The 22,105-nt window shown below is 39.9% G+C and overlaps 2 protein-coding genes across 3 annotated transcripts; both read left to right on the forward strand.

The window, feature by feature from the left end:
* The first annotated feature begins 840 nt into the window (after positions 1-840).
* Positions 841-9,442, forward strand: LOC106493251 (glutathione S-transferase 3-like). Of its 2 annotated transcripts, none has more exons than XM_013953264.2 (7): positions 841-927; positions 3,233-3,339; positions 3,774-3,825; positions 4,845-4,977; positions 5,640-5,781; positions 7,011-7,142; positions 8,640-9,442. In XM_013953264.2, exons 2-7 carry the CDS (start codon positions 3,253-3,255, stop codon positions 8,763-8,765), a joined length of 672 nt encoding a protein of 223 aa, XP_013808718.1. In that variant the 5' UTR covers positions 841-927; positions 3,233-3,252; the 3' UTR covers positions 8,766-9,442. The 2 variants fall into 2 exon arrangements, with proteins under 2 accessions (XP_013808718.1, XP_013808719.1); XM_013953265.2 differs by lacking the exon at positions 841-927 and adding an exon at positions 2,340-2,353.
* A 4,046-nt stretch (positions 9,443-13,488) lies between these two features.
* LOC106493243 (glutathione S-transferase-like) lies at positions 13,489-21,695 on the forward strand. Its single transcript, XM_067294201.1, has 7 exons — positions 13,489-13,757; positions 15,074-15,179; positions 15,616-15,667; positions 16,884-17,016; positions 18,937-19,078; positions 20,935-21,066; positions 21,543-21,695. The coding sequence occupies exons 2-7, from the start codon at positions 15,093-15,095 to the stop codon at positions 21,666-21,668; spliced, it is 672 nt and encodes a 223-aa protein (XP_067150302.1). The 5' UTR covers positions 13,489-13,757; positions 15,074-15,092; the 3' UTR covers positions 21,669-21,695.
* Positions 21,696-22,105: the final 410 nt, after the last annotated feature.

A 22,105-nucleotide genomic window follows, 5' to 3' on the forward strand; every position in this document is an offset into this window, starting at 1 on the left:
ACACCCCCACCTCCCCCAAAAAGGTATCATGCAAAATAAGAAACAGTGTAAGCAAGTACTATGCAAGAAGGGATGTCTGATAATCAGGAAGTTCCTGTTTAATATCGCTGTTGTACTTGAGTGCCTCAATGTTAATTTTCTTGATAAAATTGATTTAATAGCTAATAAATAATTCTGAATGATAATATTAAAAACCTACTAGTAGGAGTGTTATTGAATGAACTTTGCTTCAGTAAGCAGCATTGGGCAGAGGTAGGGCTCTGCAGTATGAAAAGAATGGCAGACTGCCACGTGCAGCGCCTCACTTGGATGTGTCTGCAGTCTTGGAAGCTTGACTACCCTACGTTCTCCTACAAATGGACCTTGAGCTTGTTTGGAGGTTCTAGCAGGGGAGCGCAGCTACCGTATACCCTTGACCGATGAACGGTACGTCTCTATCGGGGAAGGTCGTCCTCTTCGACCGAGCGCGCAGCTTCGGGAGGGACGCACATGGAGCGGTGAGGGAGGAAGGGGACACCCGCCTAGCCAGCCAGATCAGCCGAATCAACCCTGGCGATCAATGGGGTGACAGATGTCGCAGCCAGATCGCCCTCACATCCGAAAGTAACTGCGGCGGCAGCGCTATATGAAGGTCCTAATACCGCTTTTCTTTCTTGTTAGGGTGATTGTTTATAGGCCGGAAGCTGGAGAACTTTGCAACGAGACCGTTTTTCTCTGCCCAACAAACAGGATCTGTCAAAACTAGAGCAAGGTTAGAACAACGCTGCCGATCTTTTAAGTCACATTTTTCTCCCAGAAGCCTTTGCGTAACATGCAAATATAGGACTCCCTATTGGCGGTTGCCCTGCTCGTCACCGCCTACCGCGTTGTTGGTGAGGGAGGGAGCGGGTGGCGGCGCGCAGTGGTTCGTGCTGGCCCTGGACGCAGGTGGGTGCGCGCGCGGCGCGCTCCGGCGGCCCTCGTGCGCGGGCGGCTCGGTCCGGTCCGGTCCGGTCCGGTCCGGCTGGTGGGGGGAGGGGGAGCGGGGTGGCGTGGTGGGCGGCCGCCGCGGCTCGGCGAAGCCCCCGGGCGGGCGGCAGCGGCGGCGGGTTCCTGTTTCCCTTCGCCGCCCGAGCTGCCTTTGGCGCTCGGACGAGGTACTGTAGGCCGCGCCGGGTTTTGCTCGCTGATCGAGTATCTTATCTGGAAACGGCGTCACCGGCCGTGAGGCCAGGCCTTTCTTACCTCAGGTCTGAAGAAAACCTGCCTACTCTAGCACTTCTGATCTCTTAGTGACAGTTTGTTTTCTTTTGCTCTTTGCCTCCAGGCCCTCCCCCACCCTAAATAATTAACGTGATGGTTCCCTGCTTAATGACCTAATCATTTTTTATATTGTACCCGTGGAGAAATTGTCCCCAGTGGCAGCGGTTGGAGTTGGTGGCCCAGGAGGCTGTTACCAGCCCTGTGGTCAGTAGGGGACTTTCCTTCCAGATTGGTCTTGTGCGCTTTGGAGCAGAAAGGAGCAGCTGGGGGCTGCTGAATGTGTGAAGTGAAAATCAGCTTTTCACTGCTGTGCTGTTGGTGCGTATGGGTGGCATGAGAGCGATGGCTTCTGGTATGGCTGTTAGCATCCTCCCTCCTGCAAGTTTCTCTCTTCACCTGCTGGGCTAGCCGAGCTTCATCAGTCTCTGTCGGAATAAGAGGGGATGGCACCGTGAGTCAAAATCAGGTTTGCCATCCACTGTGCAGGAAAAAGCCTGATCGCTGCTTGCTTCAGTTCCCCATTGGACTTCCTTGCTCTTGCAGCACTGCATGGCAGGTGCAGCCTTAGGAACCAAGGGGTTACGGCTTGCTTCAAAGCCTGCTGATATCCACGTATTTAAAAGACAAGCATCTGTCAGGTCTTTGCCTTTTGTTTTTTCATGAAGCTTATGTAGTTCGTTCTGATACCTTTTTTTTTTTCAGTCTTTTTTTTTCCCCCCCCCCATGCACTTTTTTATTTATTAGTGGTGCAGATGCTATTTTGCAATGCTCGTATTCCCAGTGACTTACCTGAGAAGAGAAGGAGGTCTCTGAGCTGCCTAGAAGGGCTGACCAGCCTTGCTCATTTGTTCCTGTGGTCAGCTGAAGTCTTTGTGTCTTTTTTTTTTTTTGTGCCTATTTAATAAACAGGCAGATGCCTTGCCTAGTGCTGCTTCTGTGTTCAAGGCCTTTCAAAGGTCGCCTTCCACCCCCCCCACCTGGTATGAAGGAACTCTTGCAAAAACATTGTGAACTGGAGGCTATTGTTCAAATGCCAACAGACCCTTTCCCAGGCTTAAATTCTTGGAGGGACAAAGAATATCCCTGCGGAGGAAAAACATTCGCAGTTGCAGTAAGGAGTTACTGTTATGCAGTTCTGTGTATGACATACCTGTACGATGAAATTTGATGTTCCCTTGGCTTATGGCTCTACAATGGAATCCAACTCCTGCTGAGACCAAAACACTAGTCTAGTTAAAACAAACAAAAAGGTTTATGAAGTCGTTCAAGAACTAAAATTCTTCTCTCAAAGCAGCATTGTAGACTTCAGCAACTTAAAAGTCTATAAAGTTATGCTTAATAATAAAGATTATTAATAGAAATGAGACCAGTAGAAGGGTAAATTGTATAACAATCTGAATCTTTGTATTTTAATCTGGATTCTTGCAGAAGAAATTGGTCACTCTTTTGAAGTTCTTACTTATCCTAGATCACCTACTTATCCTGGATCACCAGAGCTAGAAAGAAAAGTGAGAACTTTTGAAAACACATTCTCATACTTCATCTAATTATGTGTAGAATTAGTCTTTAGATACTTCTGGCATTCTTTGATACGAGGACTGTCAGACTTGAAAAAGCTGTATAGTCCCTTTTCCCCTCTTTGACTGAAACATGGCTTTTAGCAGTGGTTGTTTTAGAAACTCTAGCACTAAAACTTTTTTTTTCTCCTGAAGGATTTTAAAGATTTCTTTAGTGGTGACTTTATTTTCTCAGTTATCTCCTATGTAGCAACTTGGTATTTGCACTTTCTGTCTTTTGGGGGAATGAAAAGAATTATGAAACACTGTTATTGTGATTTGACTGTGCAACAATGAAACCAAATCAGTTTGGACCAAAACTTTATTGAAGTGTTTAGTCTAAAATTAACTTAAATTTCTGTGAACTACTACTTCAACTGCTGTCAGATTTTTGTGATTATTATTAAATTGTTATCTCCATATAAATATTTTAGGTGACAAGAAGTTTGAAGACATGGCTGGAAAACCTAAACTTTACTACTTTGATGGAAGAGGCAAAATGGAGTCAGTTCGCTGGTTGTTAACTGCAGCTGGGGTTGAGGTTTGTTTTAGCATTTTCAATTTTAATCTGGAAGCTTGTCGTTGAGGCAGATCACTTGAGTTAGTAGCCAGCAAAGAAAAAGTGTTCAAGATGGCATAGTAAACAGTATTGCCTAGCCCCCTATTCAATATTACTACTTTAGGTCAAGTGTGTTGGATGAAATTGTCTGTCGAATACTAATTAAACCATCCTTACTCCAGTTCCTATTGCCAGTTTTTTGCTAGAGTTGCCTGTAGCAGCAGCTTCCAAATACAGCAGACCAAGAGGTTTTGCCAGTGCTTCTGCCCCTTGCATGTTCTCCTTCAGAACCATACCTGAAATGGAAGGAACCATGCTGTATATTCTCTTCCTTGTATGATGCTTAACAGGTTTGCCTAATCTTTGAAAGGTTACAAGATGCTCATTTCCTTTTCTTCCCTATTCTCTTCTGTCAGTTTGAAGAAGAGTTTCTGAAAACACGAGAACAGTATGAGAAGCTCCTGCAAGGTGAGTCCAGATGAAACCTCAAGAAAAGTGTGAGCAGGCTTTACTCTAGCCTCAGATAAGGTGTGTTTGATATTGCGTTTGGGACTTTCAGAGGAGGGGGGGAAGTAAAACTGAGAGCTGTGAACAGGGGAGAACAGGGCACTGGTGTTTTGTTTTGTTTTGTTTTGTTCCCCAAGTGTGGACAGGCACAACTGAAGATTAAATGCGTTTTCCAGGCCTTCCAGTTGTTCTGTTCTCCCTTTGTCCACTGCTGCCCCTCCTGTTGATGAAAATTCACTTTAGGTGATTTAAGAACATGTGATTACTTCTGAAAATGGGCCATAGCAAATGTTTTTGTGCCTAAGCTATAAAATGGCTGGTTAAAGGTCATGGTCCCTGAGCATTTGCCAAGCTGTATTTGAAATTCTTTTGTCAGAATTCATCAGATCCTCATTGATGAGGAAAACGGTGTCATACAGTTACCATATGAATTTTATTCCCTTCTACGCATCCCACCTGGTCCCACACATTTACCCTGGATTTCAACAACTTGCAAAGGCTTATCCTAAAGCTTCATTGAATGTCCTAATTTAGCTTTAGATACTCATTATAAGGGAGACGTGGAAATCTGGCATTTGCTTCAACTGTGTTTCAAATAGTAGAACAGAAATATATTTTTATGTATTTATTTAGAATTAGATGTTCTTTATTTATATGTTTTAGAGTCATTATCTCCACTGTATTTCAATATCCATATAAAAGCTGTTGTACACAGTCCAGACTGCAACTTAGTGAACCTTTTGTTTTAAGTGAGGTTGTTAATCCACAGTAATTCTGCTCTTCAATTTAATTTGTCTTGCACCATTGTAATTTATTGTTTGCATGTTAAAAAAAAAAAAAAAAACCTTCCACAGTATAATATAAGGACTACTCACAGCAAATTTGCTGTAAAAGTAAACACCTTCTCCTGAAAGCAGCAGGAAATCTGATATGGAGTTATTGGATCCAGTACAATAATGTGTGACTTCCCGTTTCTCTAGATGGAGCCCTGCTGTTTCAGCAAGTGCCCATGGTGGAGATTGATGGGATGAAGATGGTGCAGACCAGAGCCATCCTCAGCTACATAGCAGGAAAGCACAACCTCTATGGGAAGGACCTGAAGGAGAGAGCCCTGTACTGTAACAGTACTACTCTTCTTGAATTTATTATAGTAGTTTAGATACATCTAGAATTAATTGTTAACTAGCACACCCAGGGTATCGCCTGTGTGCCTCAGTGACACACATAACTTCTAGTGAGAGTGACAGGCTTCTGTTGGATGCAGGCCAACTGATTTGTTCTAATTAGATTATGTTTGTGTAAAAATATTTGATGCAGTGGTTTGCAGTGCTCTAATAAAACATCAGCCTGTAGTTTATTTGGCACCACTTAGACTTGGGATAAAACCCTAAAGGTGGGATTCATCTAGATGACTAAACTAGTTCAGAATGAATCACCTTATGGTACTATGTGTCTCCCTTTAGTGATTCTGAAGGGATTTATATCAGCATTTGCTGTTTGAAGTTAAAGATTTTTAATGCCTGTACAATCCTGTTTAGAATTAATCCTGGACAGTGGGACAAGTGAAGCACCAGCAATGCTACAAGTACGAGTGAGACTGAGATTGAGATTTTTTTTTGTTTACTCTTTAACTGAAAAAAATAATTTTCCCTGGTAGAAAAAAATTCAACTTTTACTACCACAAAACAAATCTGACTAGGAAAGTGCTTTGCCTATAAAGGTGCCTTCTCATTTAAGTTGGTGGTGTGTGTGTGCGTTTGTTTGTTTGTTTTTAGAATTGATATGTATGTAGGAGGAACAGATGACCTTATGGGCTTTATTATGAGATTTCCCTTCTTATCAGCTGAGGATAAAGAGAAGGAATGTGCCCATATAATTCAAAAGGCCACAAGCAGATATTTCCCAGCCTATGAAAAGGTATGTAGGAGCATTATTTCCTTCTATTGCTCTGGAATAATGACAAAGGGAATGCTGGTTATTTTACCAAAAGCAAAGGAAACGGGAAAGAATCAGTACAGTACTTTAACCCGGGATGTCATATTGTCACCAGGCTGGAGAGATGAGTGGGAGGTCAAAGCAGTATGAGAGAAGAGGTGGTAGGTTAAATGCAGGAATTCCTAAGTGAGATTCTATGGGCTGAGCAATATCAGTGTTCAGACTGAAGGATCCAAATATCCCTGTAGACTTAAAAGTTTGATCTAACAAGTACATGAATATGTCTGTGTAAAGTCTAAATGGCAACTTCCTGTTTTTTAAGAAAAAGAAAACTGGATAACTTGCCATTGCAAAGTTATCGCAGTTTTAAAATAGCTAATTGTCATCTTTGACATTTCAGATACATCTACATGGCTTTTTAACTACAGTAACACAGCGAGTCTCAGAGATTCTCAGTGTTTTAAGTTCCCCAGGTAGATGGAGGAGCAGCTCCTGGTGCTGAAGTGTTCTAGTCAGAACTGTCTGCTGCATAAGCCATACTGGGATCTTGGTGTCTCTCTAACAGATCCTCTGAGAGATTGGACCCAACAGGTGCTCTCAGTGCAAGCTTAACATACACGGACAGGATGATCTGGCAGAAATAGCTGCTTCACTCTTTTAAAGGTTGAAGGGAGGGCAGTTTCCCACTTAAATGCTAGCTTGTTGGTTAAAACACTAGTCCTAAGTATGGTCAATGGAGTTCAGTTTTCCCCTGCATTCCACTTGTGTCCTAGCCAAAAAGCTTTAGGTAATGTAAAAAGAGATGTGATCAATCTATTTTCCCATTGAAGTTGTAACTATATACAGAAAATTCAAGATTTATTAGTCTGGAAAGGAGAGAAAACCAAGGAGGTATCTAACCCCATAGTTCAGTACTTAGGGTTACATATGAGTTTAGGGGGGAGGGAGGAAGGATGGGTAAGAGAAACCCTGCGGTTCTAAATCACTACTGTGAGGATTTCTCATATATAATCTATAAAATGATCAGTGAGTGCAGGAAGTGAACCCACATCTCCAAGACTAATAATATCCCTAGCTGCGTGAGAGAGAAAAAGGTCAGAAGAAGAGTAGGCACAGGAAGTATTGTGAAGGAAGGTGTACCTGAGCATTTTGAAAACATCAGCCAGGGCTGACTATCCACATCTAAACTCTTTCATTCGTAACGCTTGCAGGTTTTGAAAGATCGTGGGCAGGCCTTTCTTGTTGGCAACCGTCTTAGCTGGGCAGATGTTCATCTTCTTGAAGCCATTTTAATGGTAGAAGAGAAGTCATCGGATGTTCTTTCCGAGTTTCCTCGATTACAGGTAGCTACACTAACAACACACTTACATGGCTGGAAACATGACAAATGGTCCCTCAAAGTCTGTCACGTGTGGACATGGACAAACAAGAATGTTTGTCACTTCTTTCCTTCTAGTCCTGTTCTGCTACCATTAGGAAGAGCCTCCTAATAGGCTTCATCTGGAGAATGCATTCTTTTCTAGAATAATCCCTGTATAGATCTGAAGAAACCCACCCTGCTGACTTTTTTTTTTCTGTCCCATCACTAGTTCTGTGATACCTTTCAGTAGAAAATATTTTTCAGATCACAAGATGTGATTTGTATAAAGTACACATCTGAAACAACAGATAACTGTTTCCACTTCATTCAATATCAATACAAGACAGAAGAGGGCTGTTTTATTACTTTTTAAAATTATGAGTTTGGAGTAAAGGGGAGTAAACTTCCTCCATGGCTAAAACTATATTTCGTGTCTTATTTCAACAAGCAATTTGTTAACGAATGTGTAAGGAAAAGGTGGTTAGGAAGACTGAAACGAGTACAGGAGCATCATTTACAGAAATCATTAAGAGTCTCTACTGTTACTGGGGAAACTACTAATGATAGCTCTCTGGAACTGCCTGATCAGTAGAGGAAATATTGTTAAGACCAGAGCTACATTAATCACACTTTGGGGAAGAGATTCTCCTGCTGTTGACCCGTTCAGCACTTCTGATAACACCCTAAGGATAGAGGGATCAAGACATGGATCCTTGGAAAGAATATTAGCACAGTGAAACATAGAAAGCTGGCAACCTGTTCTTCTTCCCTAGTGTTCTTGCCACAGGAGTGGAACTGAAGTTTTTCTGAAGCACTCTGTGTAGGTGAGGATGCTAACATAAACATTCAGTGTCCATACAATATGTCTTATTTACCTAGAAGTGTTTAAAAAAAACCCTCCAAAATCATTTGAGTAAATGGTACAATCAGACTCCATCAAACAATACTTTTTAAATGTGCAACACTTAGATAAGTGTATTTAAATGTAGTCTTTACTTGCAGCAGTGTGGTTAAGCCTTAGTATTTCCTATTTCTTCCTCTGCTATCACTTCAATCACTTATGGCAGTGCTAACATTTGAAGTATGTTCTTTCATAGCATCCCCACAGTTAATCTTGCTTTGAGTAAGTACTTACCTGCATGAACAGTGCAAATATTGCACAGATGGTGTTTCTTCCAGTGTAACCACGTTGACTTTTTCCTTTTTGTTCACTTTGAGAGCAATCCCCTTCTGCTTGTCATGATCTGACGCCAGCTGCATTTCACAAGCACAAAGATGCACAAGTTGAGGGGAAAAGTACCACTATGTCAGTCTTGGACTGGCTCACGCAAGCCTTAAGCATAGACACTTTTTGGGTTGTATTGCAACTAAATAGTGCCCTCTTCAGTTAAATCCTCTGCTTACACAAATCAGTCTAACTATTTTGTGGGTGTGTGTTACATTCTGATCTTTAAATACCATGTACTTGTTTACTTTTTAGGCATTTAAAGCAAATATAAGCAGCATCCCTGCAATCAAGAAATTTCTAGAACCAGGAAGCCAGAGAAAACCTGTTCCTGATGATAAATATGTGGAGACTGTGAGAAAAGTTCTCTGGATGTATTGATATGAAAGCAAATTAGCATGGCTATCTAAAACAACAACTGTGCTTGGCTTAAGAAAACTATCAGATTGTACATGCGTAATTAAACTCCACAGGGAAGGTGTAGGGACATTCAAAAGGAGGTTAAATTAACAGTATCTCATGTTCTCTCACACAAAATGCAATATGCAAGTATTTTTCATAACACTTTACTATTAGCCTATTTTTTCCTTCATTCTTCTTGAGTGTTTTCTAGTAATTTTAAGGGACTGAAATGGCAGCAAGTCTTCCTAGAAACTTTCTGGAAGCAGGGGGAAAAGCGAAAGAGAAAGAAGTGTGAGTTGCTGTCTGACAGCTTCAGTACGTTCTGGTAGATATGAGGACTTTATTCGGAGATCCAGATCAGATTACAATATGATGATGGGTTCTGTTTCAGGCCTTTAACGAATTTTTTGATATAGTTGTAGGAAAATGAAGCAAATAGCTTTTAAAGTAGGAGGGAGATGCTTCTCTTTCCAGGTCTGTTGGACATTAATGACTTGCCTGAAATGTCTGTATTGTGCCTTCATAATTAAGTTGTTTCTTAATTCAGCAGGAAAAAAAAGTACAAAATCTGACTGACAAATATCATTGCTGTATAATGCTGTAATTGCTGTATTTAGAGGACCTTTTCTATTCAATAAACTTCTTATTCTTATGTGGTCATGTTGTCTTCCGCTTATGAATGAAAGTTGTAGCTTGCAAACCTCATTTTTACTTCTCCTAGAGAATACTTTATACTTGATATGAAGGGTTTTTTTGTTAGCTCACATGCTATGGGCATATTCATGAAGAGTCATTTCATTTTATTTAGAAACCAGAGAATGGAGATGTGAAGCAGAAATAGGAATTATACCAGCTTTGCGATTGTTTAGTATCTAAGTTCTAATACTTGCCAAAATCAAAATGTGCTCTTTTGTTATTATTATTTTTTTTAATCTGTGTTTTCAACAAATGACTTGACAAAGGAATTGCAACCGTCTTGGGTAAACTGTACTTACGCTTTGAAAAGCTGCTCTGTAGGAAGGTATTATAGGGTTTCATATCTGCTGTTATAGTTTTATATTAATGGTATACAGTTTACAAGAAAAAGACTTCTGCTCAGTCCCTAATGCCATTGTTAATTTCCTTGTTAGCTATAGGTTGAAAAAAAGAGATGCTTCTTGCTCTTGTATTGCAGTGAATATGCTTTCTATGTAATAATTAATAAATGAGTTGCCCACTTGAGAACTCATCAATCCCGTCATCTTGAGAGTGAGTACAGTCCTCAGCTCTATGAACTCTTTTCCTTCATTTCCAAGAACACAAGGTTTAGATCAGTCTAGCCTGGCTCATCTGTCATCTGCCTTCTTAATAACAATTGCAATTACAGTTTAATCCATAGCTTAATCTTGAATTGGCATAGTAAGAGTTTGAAAAAACTTGTAGTTGTTGACCTTAACTACTTTGCTAACTGAACTTTTTCTCCAGGATATGAGGAAATTTGTGGTGTAATGTTGTTTGAGTGAGTGCTCCTCTAGGAGATACAAATGATTGTCTGCCAATACTTGTCATTAATAAGTTTGCAGCCTGTGGCCAGTAGAAATGAAACTGAACTGCAAAACAGTTGATACTGACCACTTGGCATCAACACCGTGTGTGTTTGGCAGGGTGGGGGGGTGGCTACTTCAGCCTGGCTCAAGTGTGGTTGTGTGGACTGAAGGCCCATTGAAGGGCATTAGGTGCACTCCTGGAGCACATCTTTCAGTTCAATTTCATCCAAAAGGAGTTTGGTTTGTGCACTCCAGGATCACTCTGTGATGAAAACCAAAGCAGAGGCAGGAAATTCATTTTAAAAGCATGCTCCTGTTCTAGACCACTAAAGTAGACATGCTGTAACACTCCAGTTCTGGCCCAACTGATGGGTCATTTCCTGATGTAGATCTCTGTTTATTCTGTGAGAGAAGGTTGGTGAGAACTTGCTTTATTGTTCTGTGGGTTTTTTGTTTATTTTAACTTCTCAATTTGATTTGAGATGACAACATCTAAGTGTGAAGTGTCTATATATGAGCTAGTGCATGCCTCCATGTAACATCTACAGCCATTTTTGTGTATGCTGTCATCACAGGGCTCCATGATGTGATGTAGGAACTATTGGAGATTCATGGCCTTCTGTAGCAGCTGGCATAAGGCACCTGAGCTGTCACAAGGTGCTCACAGTCAGGAGATGGAGCTGAGCCCGGTCAATGGACACTTTGGAGCAGGGAGAACAACAGAGCCGCCTTGCTGGTAGTTGTCTGCTTTAGGGTGAGCTGAATCATATGTTGCTTGTCATTCTCCTGTCTTGGGGAACGTTTCCACAAGGATTAGTAGTGCTGGACAAAGGACTGCTTTGAGCCCTTCGTTACTGGAAGGAATGGACAGAGATTTTTAAGGACGTAATCATTCTTATTTGGATATTTACACACAGGCTTGTCAGTTTTGTTTCTAGCCTGTACTGAATGACAGGTCTATAGACTATTATCACGATCTTCCAAATTCTAGGGAAAATGGGGAGGGGTTTAGATCTAAGCTTTTTGTAAACCCAATGGAAAATAAAGGGATCTTAAAGGCTATCAGTCTGCAGGAGTTGCCTGGTATATGCTAGCTAATGTGTAAAATATCCTTGTACTGAGTATCCCTGAGTCCTGGTATAGCACTCTAGTAGTAATTACCTTGATCATTAGCTGACTTTGGTAATGCTTTTAAGGCACATCAGAGCACTTTAGTTCTGTTATCAGCTTTCAAGTTAGTAGTAAGCAAAGAGAATATGCAGAATGTTTGTTGCTATCTCTCCTATGCTTCCCAACATCACAGGCCCAATATCTCCTGGCTCATAATTAATTAAGACCATATGTTAGCTCTAGGATTAGTCTCACTCCTAAATGTCCCCAAAACAGTTAGATCTTAGGTTGTTCAGATGTATTTTGCAAGAAGGATTTGAGTCTGTTTTCAACCGCTGCTGTATTAAGATCTATATATGTACAAATCAGCCCTCAGCAGCAGCATCTTGATAGCCAGGCATAAGTTATGCTTAGTGGGAGTGAGAATTGTAGTCCTGTGTGGTAAGACAGGGTGCAGCTTTGGCTAAAAACACTTGCTGTCAGCAGAACTATGGGTTCATTCCATTGAAAGCAATGGGAAAATTCTCATTGATCTAATAGTGGGTGCAGGATGTAGACTTAGAACAGGTTACGGTTCCTGGTAACAATACAGGATCTTTATAGATTACTGTCCATTGTGTTTGCCTGTGGTTTGGTAGGTTGCAGTTAACTCCAACAGAACATTACTATTTGGGTCATGCAAGAAAGCAAGCTGTGAACAGCCATCTTCAGACTCAGTATTGCCAGCTGAAGATGTTACCCAAGTGAGTAGCTTACTACTTCTTCTCTGATCTGAATCATCTGACAGGACAGTTCATGTGAGTATCCTTCATTCTCCTCAGGTAAAAGTAACAGATTAACTCAAGCTGCCTGGTGGAACTGAGGCAGGTTGGAGAGCATTGCCACCGACTGCTTTACTGGCAGGGGAAGGAATCTGGAAACCTCTGCTAGAGAAAGAGAAATGGAAGGAGTAAAGGAAAAGCCAGCTATTCATAGGGATTTTGCAGGTCTGTTTGCTTCTTGTGGTACTTCCTCATACCTTAGTACAGGATTAACAGAGAGGAGGGAGAAAAAAAGAAAAAAAGAAGACGACAAATTCAGGCAAAACTAGTCTGACCAACTGACAAAAGGGTTCCCTAGCATTGCTTACAGCAGGCACTTGAGGATTTTTCTATGGTTAGTAGTAAAGGTACAAAATCCCCTGCAAGGATTGTACATTTCTGATGTCTTAAGTGTACTTCCTATTTGTACCGAATAGTTTATCTTGTGCTTTTAGGCTGTGGTTTTACAGTCAAATTATGGCTACTCTGTCACCAAAAAAAGACAGGCATCCCTTGCCTCCTTCCCAGCTTTTCTTGTCCTACTGTTTGCAATGTGAGTTGATCCAATTGAAAATTCTACATGTTCTTATTTTAAGGGTTAATTTTTAGACTCAGACAGTTAATCATACAGTCAGTTAGATTGCTGGTGCCAACACAAATTAGGTGGTAAGAATGTGCGGTTGTGAGCCAGAAAGAGTATATGACCACCTTCTTAATAGCACTGCTTTCAGCTTTGCAGATCAGCTTAATCATTTATGAAACTACTGCCAGGATATACTGAATACATAAGGTGAGTATAGTAATTAACATACTCATAAAATCGTACTCTTAGATGACAACAGTGCAAAAGATCATCACTGCAAATAGGCAAAATCGTCTGAACCCTCAGTGTAGGTCAGATACAGTGGTGATTTACAAGCTCCTGCAAAAGAAAATGCAAGTGTGAGACCTCAAAAATTTGTGCATATGTATGTATGTGTATATATGAATATATATATTTATATATTTTTTAAAAAAGTTTGTGTATATACATATACACACACTTCCATCATGCTGTCATATTTTCTGCAATAAATCCCATTTTTTGCTTTTGGAAATTTTTAAAGCAAAATAATAAAATTAACTGCATAAAATGTAATGAAGGGTGCTACCTACAGTTGAAAGCACACAAAATCCCCCAAATCATCCATGTTTTGTTTGTTCCACTGTCCAGGAAATAAAAAATGAAATCATAAGCTTCAAAGAAGATGAAAGAGAAAAGAAAAACTCACATTTTCCTAATAAAACATATTTATTTGAAATAACTGGCACACTCCAGACAATGCTTCTGTGCCCTGTCACCAGCTATTATAGGGAAATATTCACTACCTCCAGTTAAGCAGAGGTCAAAGGACAACATTCATTTATTGCCAGGGCTGGAGTTTTTCTTCCCTACCTGATGTGGTTGGAGGCTCCTCCCACAAAGATAAATTTCTGGAAGTTCAGTCTCTGAGCACGTTTCCTCATTGAAGAAGGCAATTCAGAGAGGACTTAAGGTGAGTCTTGTAGCTCAGATGAACTGATTTCTCCCACGTTTCAAGATGGTTTAATGGTGTTCTTGTATGATCAATTAGGGCTTCAGTACAAGAATAAAGGGTTGAACGCAGGATTTCATTGGGGTTTATTCTGTGTGTACTGATAGGTGCTGGAGAGCAAAATGTCTAGGCAGAGCTGAGCCGCAGCCAGAAGGGTAGATAGAGGTGGGAGGGATTTCTCTGAGTAAATCAGGACAAGCACTGCAGGGTTTTTTTTGTTTGTTTTTGTTTTGCATGATAGCCAAATGAGAACTTTCAAACACCAAGGAGAGCTAGTATGCCAAGGGAGGATGAGAATTAATGCCTAGAATAGTTTGTTTCCCTAGGCTTACCTTCAGCCCGAGTGCATCAGAAGAACAGGTACATTCACTCAGACTTTCAGGGTCCAGTTCGGATATCCTGTACTTCTTATATAGCTGGTGATTTTGAGGAAATAACATGTAATGCTGGTTGCTGTCCATTGGTTTCTGTTCGTTTCGTCTTTAAAAATCCACTGATCCAAAGTTTATACAGTAGTGAAAAGTAGTTGCTACAGAAGAGAGAACCACTTCCTGGTAACTTAATGAGAGCATTAACACTTAGCACACTACTTCTAGGAAATATTTTTACCCTGCAACTTTTTGTTGGGGAAGGGGGGAGGGGGAAGATCGTTTGTTGGTTTATCGTTTGACATTTTCAGTATTCCAATTTGTCATTCTGAAATGTTTCTGAAGGGCTTCTTTGGGAAGGTGCAGACACATGTTGTGGGATTTCATCTCTGGCCTGAAAATGAAGAGAGGTTTTCATAACAAGCATTCAGAAATGCTCATTAAATCTTTGAATTAAGTAAGAGTTAACAAAAGAGACCATCGGCAATCAAAACCAAGAGTTTAAAACATTTTGATTTAAAATCTTTTCCTCTCTTTATGGGTCTGTATGGCTCTGCCTCCCTTTACTGTGTTCTGGAGATAGACTTCTGGTTATCATACACTAAAACTTAGACATGTTTTCATTTCTCTGACTCCTGAAAGAAAAAATGTTCAGAAACCTCTAACAAAATTCAGTTTCAGAAAGAAGGCAGAGGTGTCCTGGTCAGCTTGAAAACAGCCTCTCTGCACGGGGCTAAAGACTGTAAACTCTGACCTCAGTAGTGAGTGATTCGGCCACTTTGAACTGCATGCTTTAAATAGTATACCTGTCCTCCAATACCACTTTCAATCCTTATGTTTTTCACCTCATGGAAAAAACACATTCAGCACTGATTTTTATCAGAGCTTCTAATCCCTTTTTATTTTCAGGAGATTGGAAACCTAATTCATGTCTGAGAAACCTAAACTTCACTATTTCAATGGAAGAGGACGAATGGAATCTATACGGTGGCTGTTGGCACCTGCAGGTGTTGAGGTGAGGTTTCTAAATTAGCAAGTTGAATGGCTCAAATGGATTGAGTTAGCTGAGCTTCTCTCAGTATTGACAGTAAAGGTTTGTGAAGACATTTCCCAGCAAATCTTCTTACATGTTTTGTGTCATATAATCACAGTGCTTGCTATGCAATGTGGTTGTTATTATTGCTGGAGTATGGCAAAAAAAATGCATGATTAAAAAAATTCATTGTACTTTAAAGTAATGATATTTTTTTGGTTTGGCAAATTTGTTTTTGTTTGCCTCCATAAAAATCACCTTTCAACACTGAAATGTCCTTGTTCCTGGCCTTTGCTTTCAGCCTGTGTGTAACAGCATGCTGTATCTCTATCACAGTGTTTAGGGGCATGAGAAAGGTGGCTGCAGACTGAGAATTATCATTCCTGACTCACTGTAATTTACCTTGTTGTCCTTCCAGTTTGAAGAAGAATTTCTGGAAAGCAGAGAGTGGTATGAAATGTTACTGCAAGGTAGGATGTTTGACACTCTTGAATGACTTCTACTAGATTTAGTTACCTTATATTGTATACTACTGTGTAAACCAGTCTACAGTCTTTTCAGCCAAAGGGAATATTAGCTCAAAATGATCAAAGGACTCTGCTTAGGTACAGACAACCACCCTTCTTTTTTTCCCTTCTATAAATAGTGTCTGCTTTTTTATGGCACAAATAAATTTGCCCCCTGGCTGTTTCCAAGAAGGCCACATGCTTTTACTGTGGACCTGCTGGTGGCCATGGAGCTAATGCTCATGTGCAGTGGCCACTTCTCTGAGGTTCAAGAAGAGGAACTTTATATTTCAAAGGTGGCACTTAGGAGATGGACATCAACTGCAGGTGCCTTGCTAGGGAATAGGGGAGTCCTCAGTGGGCTACTCAGCACCATACTCAGCTTTACCACAGGGGTCGTAGAAAAACTGATAGAGGAACAGGTGATTTGTTACATTTCTCATATTTTTGATACATAGTTCCTAGCAACTGTGACATCTGGCCTGACTTAAACCAACCCCTTTAGAAATACAATTTGAAAAGTTATCTCTGTGAAAAATGTGGACTATAGCTAACTGATTGCTGAAAAGTGGGAAGCCAGAGACTAGAGTTTAGCTGGTGCCGTAGGAGCTGCTGAGGCAAGCACAGCTGAGATTTACACCTTCTAAACTAGGATTAAAAAAAAAAAAAGAGGAGTTAAACTATCCATTTGTTTTTTAATAAAATGGTAATTCAAGAATTGTAAAATCCAAGATGTCTGCATATGGCAACATATAAAACCATTTTTATGGTTATCAGTAGCTGTATAGCTGTAACAGGCTTAAAAAAACCTTTTAATCCTTTGGAAATTGTTCATAAATGTATCTTGAGTGTGACATTGCTTTTTTATTTATTTATTTATTTATTGGAAGTGGTTTAAAGCTAAAGGAGAATAGAAGAGGGAATAGGAGAATAGAACATAGAATACCACTCAGTCATAATAGCTCTCCCAAGTAATTAAGATTTTATTGTTGACATCATACTTCAGATTTCAATGCCTCTGAAATTTAAAATTGCTTTAAGCCCCAGGCTATCCTATATCCTATTTGCTATGGGGTAAAACTTCAGCCCCAATCAACTACTAGGTGTGTCTCTCAGCTCCATTTCAATGGTACAAAAGCTGTGGGCTTTGAATTAGGTTGTTACTTTTTCCTGTCCCTAGATGGAGCCCTGTTGTTTCAGCAAGTGCCCATGGTGGAGATTGATGGGATGAAGATGGTGCAGACCAGAGCCATCCTCAGCTACATAGCAGGAAAGTACAACCTCTATGGAAAGGACCTGAAGGAGAGAGCCTGGTACAGTAACTTTAGACCTCTGAGCACTAGATGCTCAGTTTTGAACTGTGGCTACTTTTGTAGTCAATAGAAAGAAATAGGTGCCTTCAGATGACAATTTATCTGAACTGTAAGGCATAGTTAACCTCTTAGGTATGCTTTCAGTCTTGTGCTACAAACCACACAAGTGCAGAGCAGAAATCAGATATTTATATCTCCAGTTCTGTGAGACAACTCAGTGGTGGGCTGACACTGTCTAGAGTTGGGACAGGACCTGTACTTTGGGCTATCAGATTTTTAACATGGGTGGAATTTCAGGGTTAGATCAGGCTGTGCAGGGCCTTGTCCAGCCAAGTTCTGAATATTTCCAAAGACAGGGATTTCACAGTCTCTCTGGGCAGCCTGTTCCAGTGTTTGACCACTGTCACTGTAAAGCATTCTCTAATTTTTTTTGCTGCAACTTGTGTTTATTGCCTCTTATCCTTTCACTGTGCCTCTCTGAGAAGAATCTGGTCCTGTCTTCTCTATAACTACACATTAGATAGTTGAAAACAGCAGTTAGATCCTTGGCCCTTTGCTGTTTAACATTTTTTTGTCATGGGACTGAAAGAAAATTAGCAGAGTTTGCAGGAGATAAAGAAAGTGGCAATAAGGAGTGGGGGGTGTGAGATCTAGTGATCTGAATCAGGATGCACACTGAGAGCAAATAAACAAGATACATTCTGTACAGCTGAATTCCAACTGACATGGGAAGCAGGGACTCTAAGGAGGAGGAGCTGAAGGACATGGTGGATAATCGATCATAATATACCAGCTCCCAATATGGCGCTGGCATCCAAAAAAAGGCAATGTCACCTTTGGTACATAATGGAAATTTTCAAGTATCAAGGTTGTATTACTCTGCATCCAACTCTGACATTCAGCCATGAAGTATCTAGCTTTAGGCCTCCCTTCCTAACCTTACTGCAAAACTGGGAGCAATTTTGTGGTTATGCTGCAGGTCCCAATTTCTTTGTGTTGCTTGACCCACTACTACTTTGCATTTCATATCAATTTCTATACTGCAACAGAGCACCTCTAAGCTCACACACAAGAGCAGATGGAATAGAAATGTAATCCTCCTTCTGGTAAGAGACAGAGTTCACTTCAGCCTTCAGCCTTAGAAGCCAAAGTTTAGCACACATGACCTCAGCTGTGCCCGCCTACTCAAATCATTGCACACATTAGTCCAAGCACAGATCATCTCTCTGCTCACTTTGTCAAGGAAGTAACTACCTTATTCAACTCTTGCTATTATTCAGCAGTCAGTTTTGTTGTAGGAGAAACTTACTCTTGGGATGACCCGGGAGAGAACTGTTTATTCTGGATTACTTTGAAAAGCTGCTTTGAATGTGTGTATCTTAACCTTAATTAAACAAGCACATTGTTTATTTTTCTAGTACCATCGTAGCTCATTGTTAATAGTAACAGGTGCTAATATGATGCAGTGCTGAGTTGAGGCTGGAGCATGTACATCTCCAGGATCTAGGAGTCCCTTTTACCCTTCAAAAGGGACAGAGTAAGACTTCAGTGTTGCGTAGTGTCGTGGTCCTCCTTGAAGCAAGAGGGATTTGTTTCCAAGACAGGCTACTGAAGACAAGTGGACAGGCCTGGGCCCCAAAGATTGATCTGTCTTTTCTGATTGTTCCTATATAGAAAACTAGGGATCTCAGCTTTCAGCTACTGTAGTGGAACAGATAAGGCTTATTTTATTACCAAGAGGATTTCTGAATCAGTCCTGCTTCTAGGCAAGTGAAAAACAACGGAAATGACATACCAATCATGTTTCACATTAATGTTTAAAATACCCTATAAAACAACATTCAGTTTCTTACAAGCCCATAGATTTTTTTTTTGAGTTAGAATAGAATGCTTAAAATAACACTTCACTGCTTCCTTCAGGATAGACATGTATGTGGAAGGAGTAAGAGATCTGATGGACTTGATCAGAGTTCATCATAAGTTATCACCCCAGGAGCAGCAAAAGAACCTTGCTTTGATTGGTGAGAAAGCTGCAACCAGATACTTCCCAGTTTATGAAAAGGTAAGAGTCACTAGTGAGACTGCTGAAAGGTAAGCTCATATACAAGAAATGCACCTGGCTTGATGGGCTACTAGTTGGGCTTTCAAATGAATCATCACTTCCCAATTTCCTTGGGCTCTGCTCTTACCAAAGTGTCCACAGGAAGCACCTTAGAGACAAGAAATGCACGGATGTAAAGGTCCAGGCAGGAATTAACATGAAATTTATATAAACCTACAGTAAGGGTTTAACAGGAGGATTCATAGATCTTTCTTTACCTTGTACAATTACACTATTTCTGATTTATATACTTGGCTATCATGACCAAACTATGTTTGGGTGTAAGGTAATAAAAAAACCACTATCCTGATACACATTCCTGTATTTGCTTTGCACCAGCCTTGGGAGAAGCAGTAAAAACACAGTCACATCATCACTTTTCTAACATGAGTGTATTTATTGTGCGTTTACCTGTTGCAAATGTTTTACTTTGTTTATAAAGACCATACACAGTATTGCCTGGTTTACAAGTACCTCAAAGCCTCCTTTCAATATTTCTGCTGTGGCAAGGGCAGTTCAGTTGTTTGTATGTGTACATCCAATTTAACCTCCCATTGTGCAGCCTGATGAAAAGAGGCTTATATGTAAGTAAGAAGTTGCCTTTGTGAAGCAAGTACTGAACTCTATAGTGTTGCTAACTAGTTGGGCAAGATGAGCCAGATTCCATTATCAAACTCTTACTGAAAACCTCTCTTTGAGAACATGGGAACAGGAGCAGGTGGTGGAGGTTTGTATCTGACCCACTGCACATATGACTAACTACCTACCTTTCCCCCTCTTTTAATGTATCTTATACCATACATACAGTTTCTCTCTTCTATGTATTCTTTATTTTAATGTTTATGGAAATGTGGTAACTTTCTTATATGTGTAAATTATAAAATTGTCCAGGGATGCAGAAATACAGCTGAAACGTAGGTTTAGGTGAAGAATATCTCTATCAACTCTGTACTGGGACAAAACTGAGAAGAATCTTTGGCTTTTTAATTTCTAGAGACCTTTTTCCCCTTGAATCAAGCTACTTACAATCTTTCATGTCTGTCTGTACTGAAGAGTGGATCACCTTCTGTTACACTAAATGCCTCAAAAGGTGAATTCTTTAATGGTCAGAAACCGATAACCTGTGTACAGTCTGCCTCCCCTCAGTCACTAAATGAACAAACAGAAGAAATGGATTCAGAATGTCCATTTTTCTGTTTCAAAACACAAGAATAAGTCTTCCTTCCAGCTGATAGTCTTACTGGGCAGGGAGCTATTATCAGTAACCCGTATTTAAATTGCCTACCGTTAAGTGCCTCATTTTGATAACTGCTATATTGTCATGATTCAAGAAACTGAGCACTGAATCAAACCTGCGAAGACCCTGAATTTCTTTACAATCAACAGAGAGGAGTAGAAATGACTCCTAAATTACATTACTCTCTTGTGACTTGTCATTAGCAGTATAAAAAGCTAGGGAGTTTCCAGATGCAGACAGTTTATAGCATCAGGATGAAATATCTTCCAAAATATCTTGATATTACTGTTATAATTTGTCAGTAACATTTCCCTTGTTATATGTCTGATCAAAGGTCAGTGAAGTGTGCTCATTCCTACAAATTTCCTTTTGGAAACCTTTAATCCTGCTTTGAGTACATTCACTAGGTACAGTGCCTTAAGACAAAGGAGAAGGATTTCACCTGTATTCTCCATTGCTCAAATATTCAGATTTTTTCTATTTATATGAAACACATACCTTACAAGGTGTTTTTTATAGCCTTTTAGCTGAGATTAGAAGATGCTGTTTTATGTATGCAAACTTATCTCATTTTCTGTAGATTTTAAAAGACCACAAAGATGACTTTCTTGTTGGAAACCAGCTCACCTGGGCAGATGTCCAACTGATTGAAGCCATCTTAACAGTAGAAGAGAAAGTGCCCACAATTCTCTCAGAGTTCCTTTTGTTGCAGGTAATTAAATTAAAAAGTAATACAGTCGTATTCATTACCAGTAAGTTTGTGGAAAAGAAATTAAATGCTTGGCAGTTTCTTGCCCTCTTGTAGAATACAGAAGTAATCAAGTGCGGGTCAGGGAATACAGTCAACAAAGTGAAATACAATGAATGGAATATGGGAAAACACAGATCTGAGAAATGCACTTGTGAAGCAAATTACAGTACAATTAATTTAAAAACAATAAGATAAATCATTTTTATGCATGTGGTCCCAGTAAGAGAGAGGGAGAGAAGCTTTTATCTTCCCTGTCTCATAACAGACGTGGAAGAATACATTCGATGGAATTAAAAGTGGCAAAATGCAAGCTAAACTCTTTCACACTAGGACTGTGGAAATCATTGTTAGAGGATGTTATTGAGGCCAGGAACTTAAAAGCATGAAAATGATTGTATTGTTTTGTTCTATTGCAGTTGTATTGTTTTGTATTTTAGGCTTTTAAAGCAAGAGTAAGCAGCATTGCCACAATTAAGAAGTTCCTCCAGCCTGGCAGCCAAAGAAAGCCTCCAACAGATGAAAAAGCTGTAGCGTTCACAAACAGAATTTTCAACAGGAGATAAAGCCAGGTTCCATCTGTTGTGATTTTTTTCAACTCTTTTTCCTAGCTGAACTTTTCTTTTTATATATATATATATATATATATAAAAAAATCCTTTTGGATTTTACAGTCTTGCAAATAAAATAGGCATAAATCAATCTCATTCAGAAAACCTCAGTACAGTGCAAGCCAAGTTGTTTCATAAACTGTTATATATACAGGCAGGGAAGGTAAATGAAGAGTTAGAGCTTTATTCATAAATATAATTAGAAACCATAAGTCATACAAAGTATTTTGAGCATGCTACAAAATATAAAGAGTATCTTAAAAATGAGGTATTTCTAGATTGTATAAATAATGTTACATTACCCTTGTTTTGTTGAATCTTTTTATACTGACAGATCTGTGTAAGAGGATTTAAGGGAAGGATAGAATATTTGCCTGTGAAGAGAAACTGAT

This window comes from Apteryx mantelli, chromosome 3, assembly GCF_036417845.1.
Source record: "Apteryx mantelli isolate bAptMan1 chromosome 3, bAptMan1.hap1, whole genome shotgun sequence".
NCBI lineage: Eukaryota > Metazoa > Chordata > Aves > Apterygiformes > Apterygidae > Apteryx > Apteryx mantelli.

Coding starts and splice junctions, on each gene's coding strand:
- LOC106493251 (XM_013953264.2), top strand. CDS start 3,253: ATGGCTGGAAAACCTAAACTTTACTACTTTGATGGAAGAGGCAAAATG. Junction 3,340..3,773: donor TAACTGCAGCTGGGGTTGAG/GTTTGTTTTAGC, acceptor CTCTTCTGTCAG/TTTGAAGAAGAGTTTCTGAA. Junction 4,978..5,639: donor GACCTGAAGGAGAGAGCCCT/GTACTGTAACAG, acceptor GTTTGTTTTTAG/AATTGATATGTATGTAGGAG.
- LOC106493243 (XM_067294201.1), top strand. CDS start 15,093: ATGTCTGAGAAACCTAAACTTCACTATTTCAATGGAAGAGGACGAATG. Junction 17,017..18,936: donor GACCTGAAGGAGAGAGCCTG/GTACAGTAACTT, acceptor TGCTTCCTTCAG/GATAGACATGTATGTGGAAG. Junction 19,079..20,934: donor ACTTCCCAGTTTATGAAAAG/GTAAGAGTCACT, acceptor CATTTTCTGTAG/ATTTTAAAAGACCACAAAGA.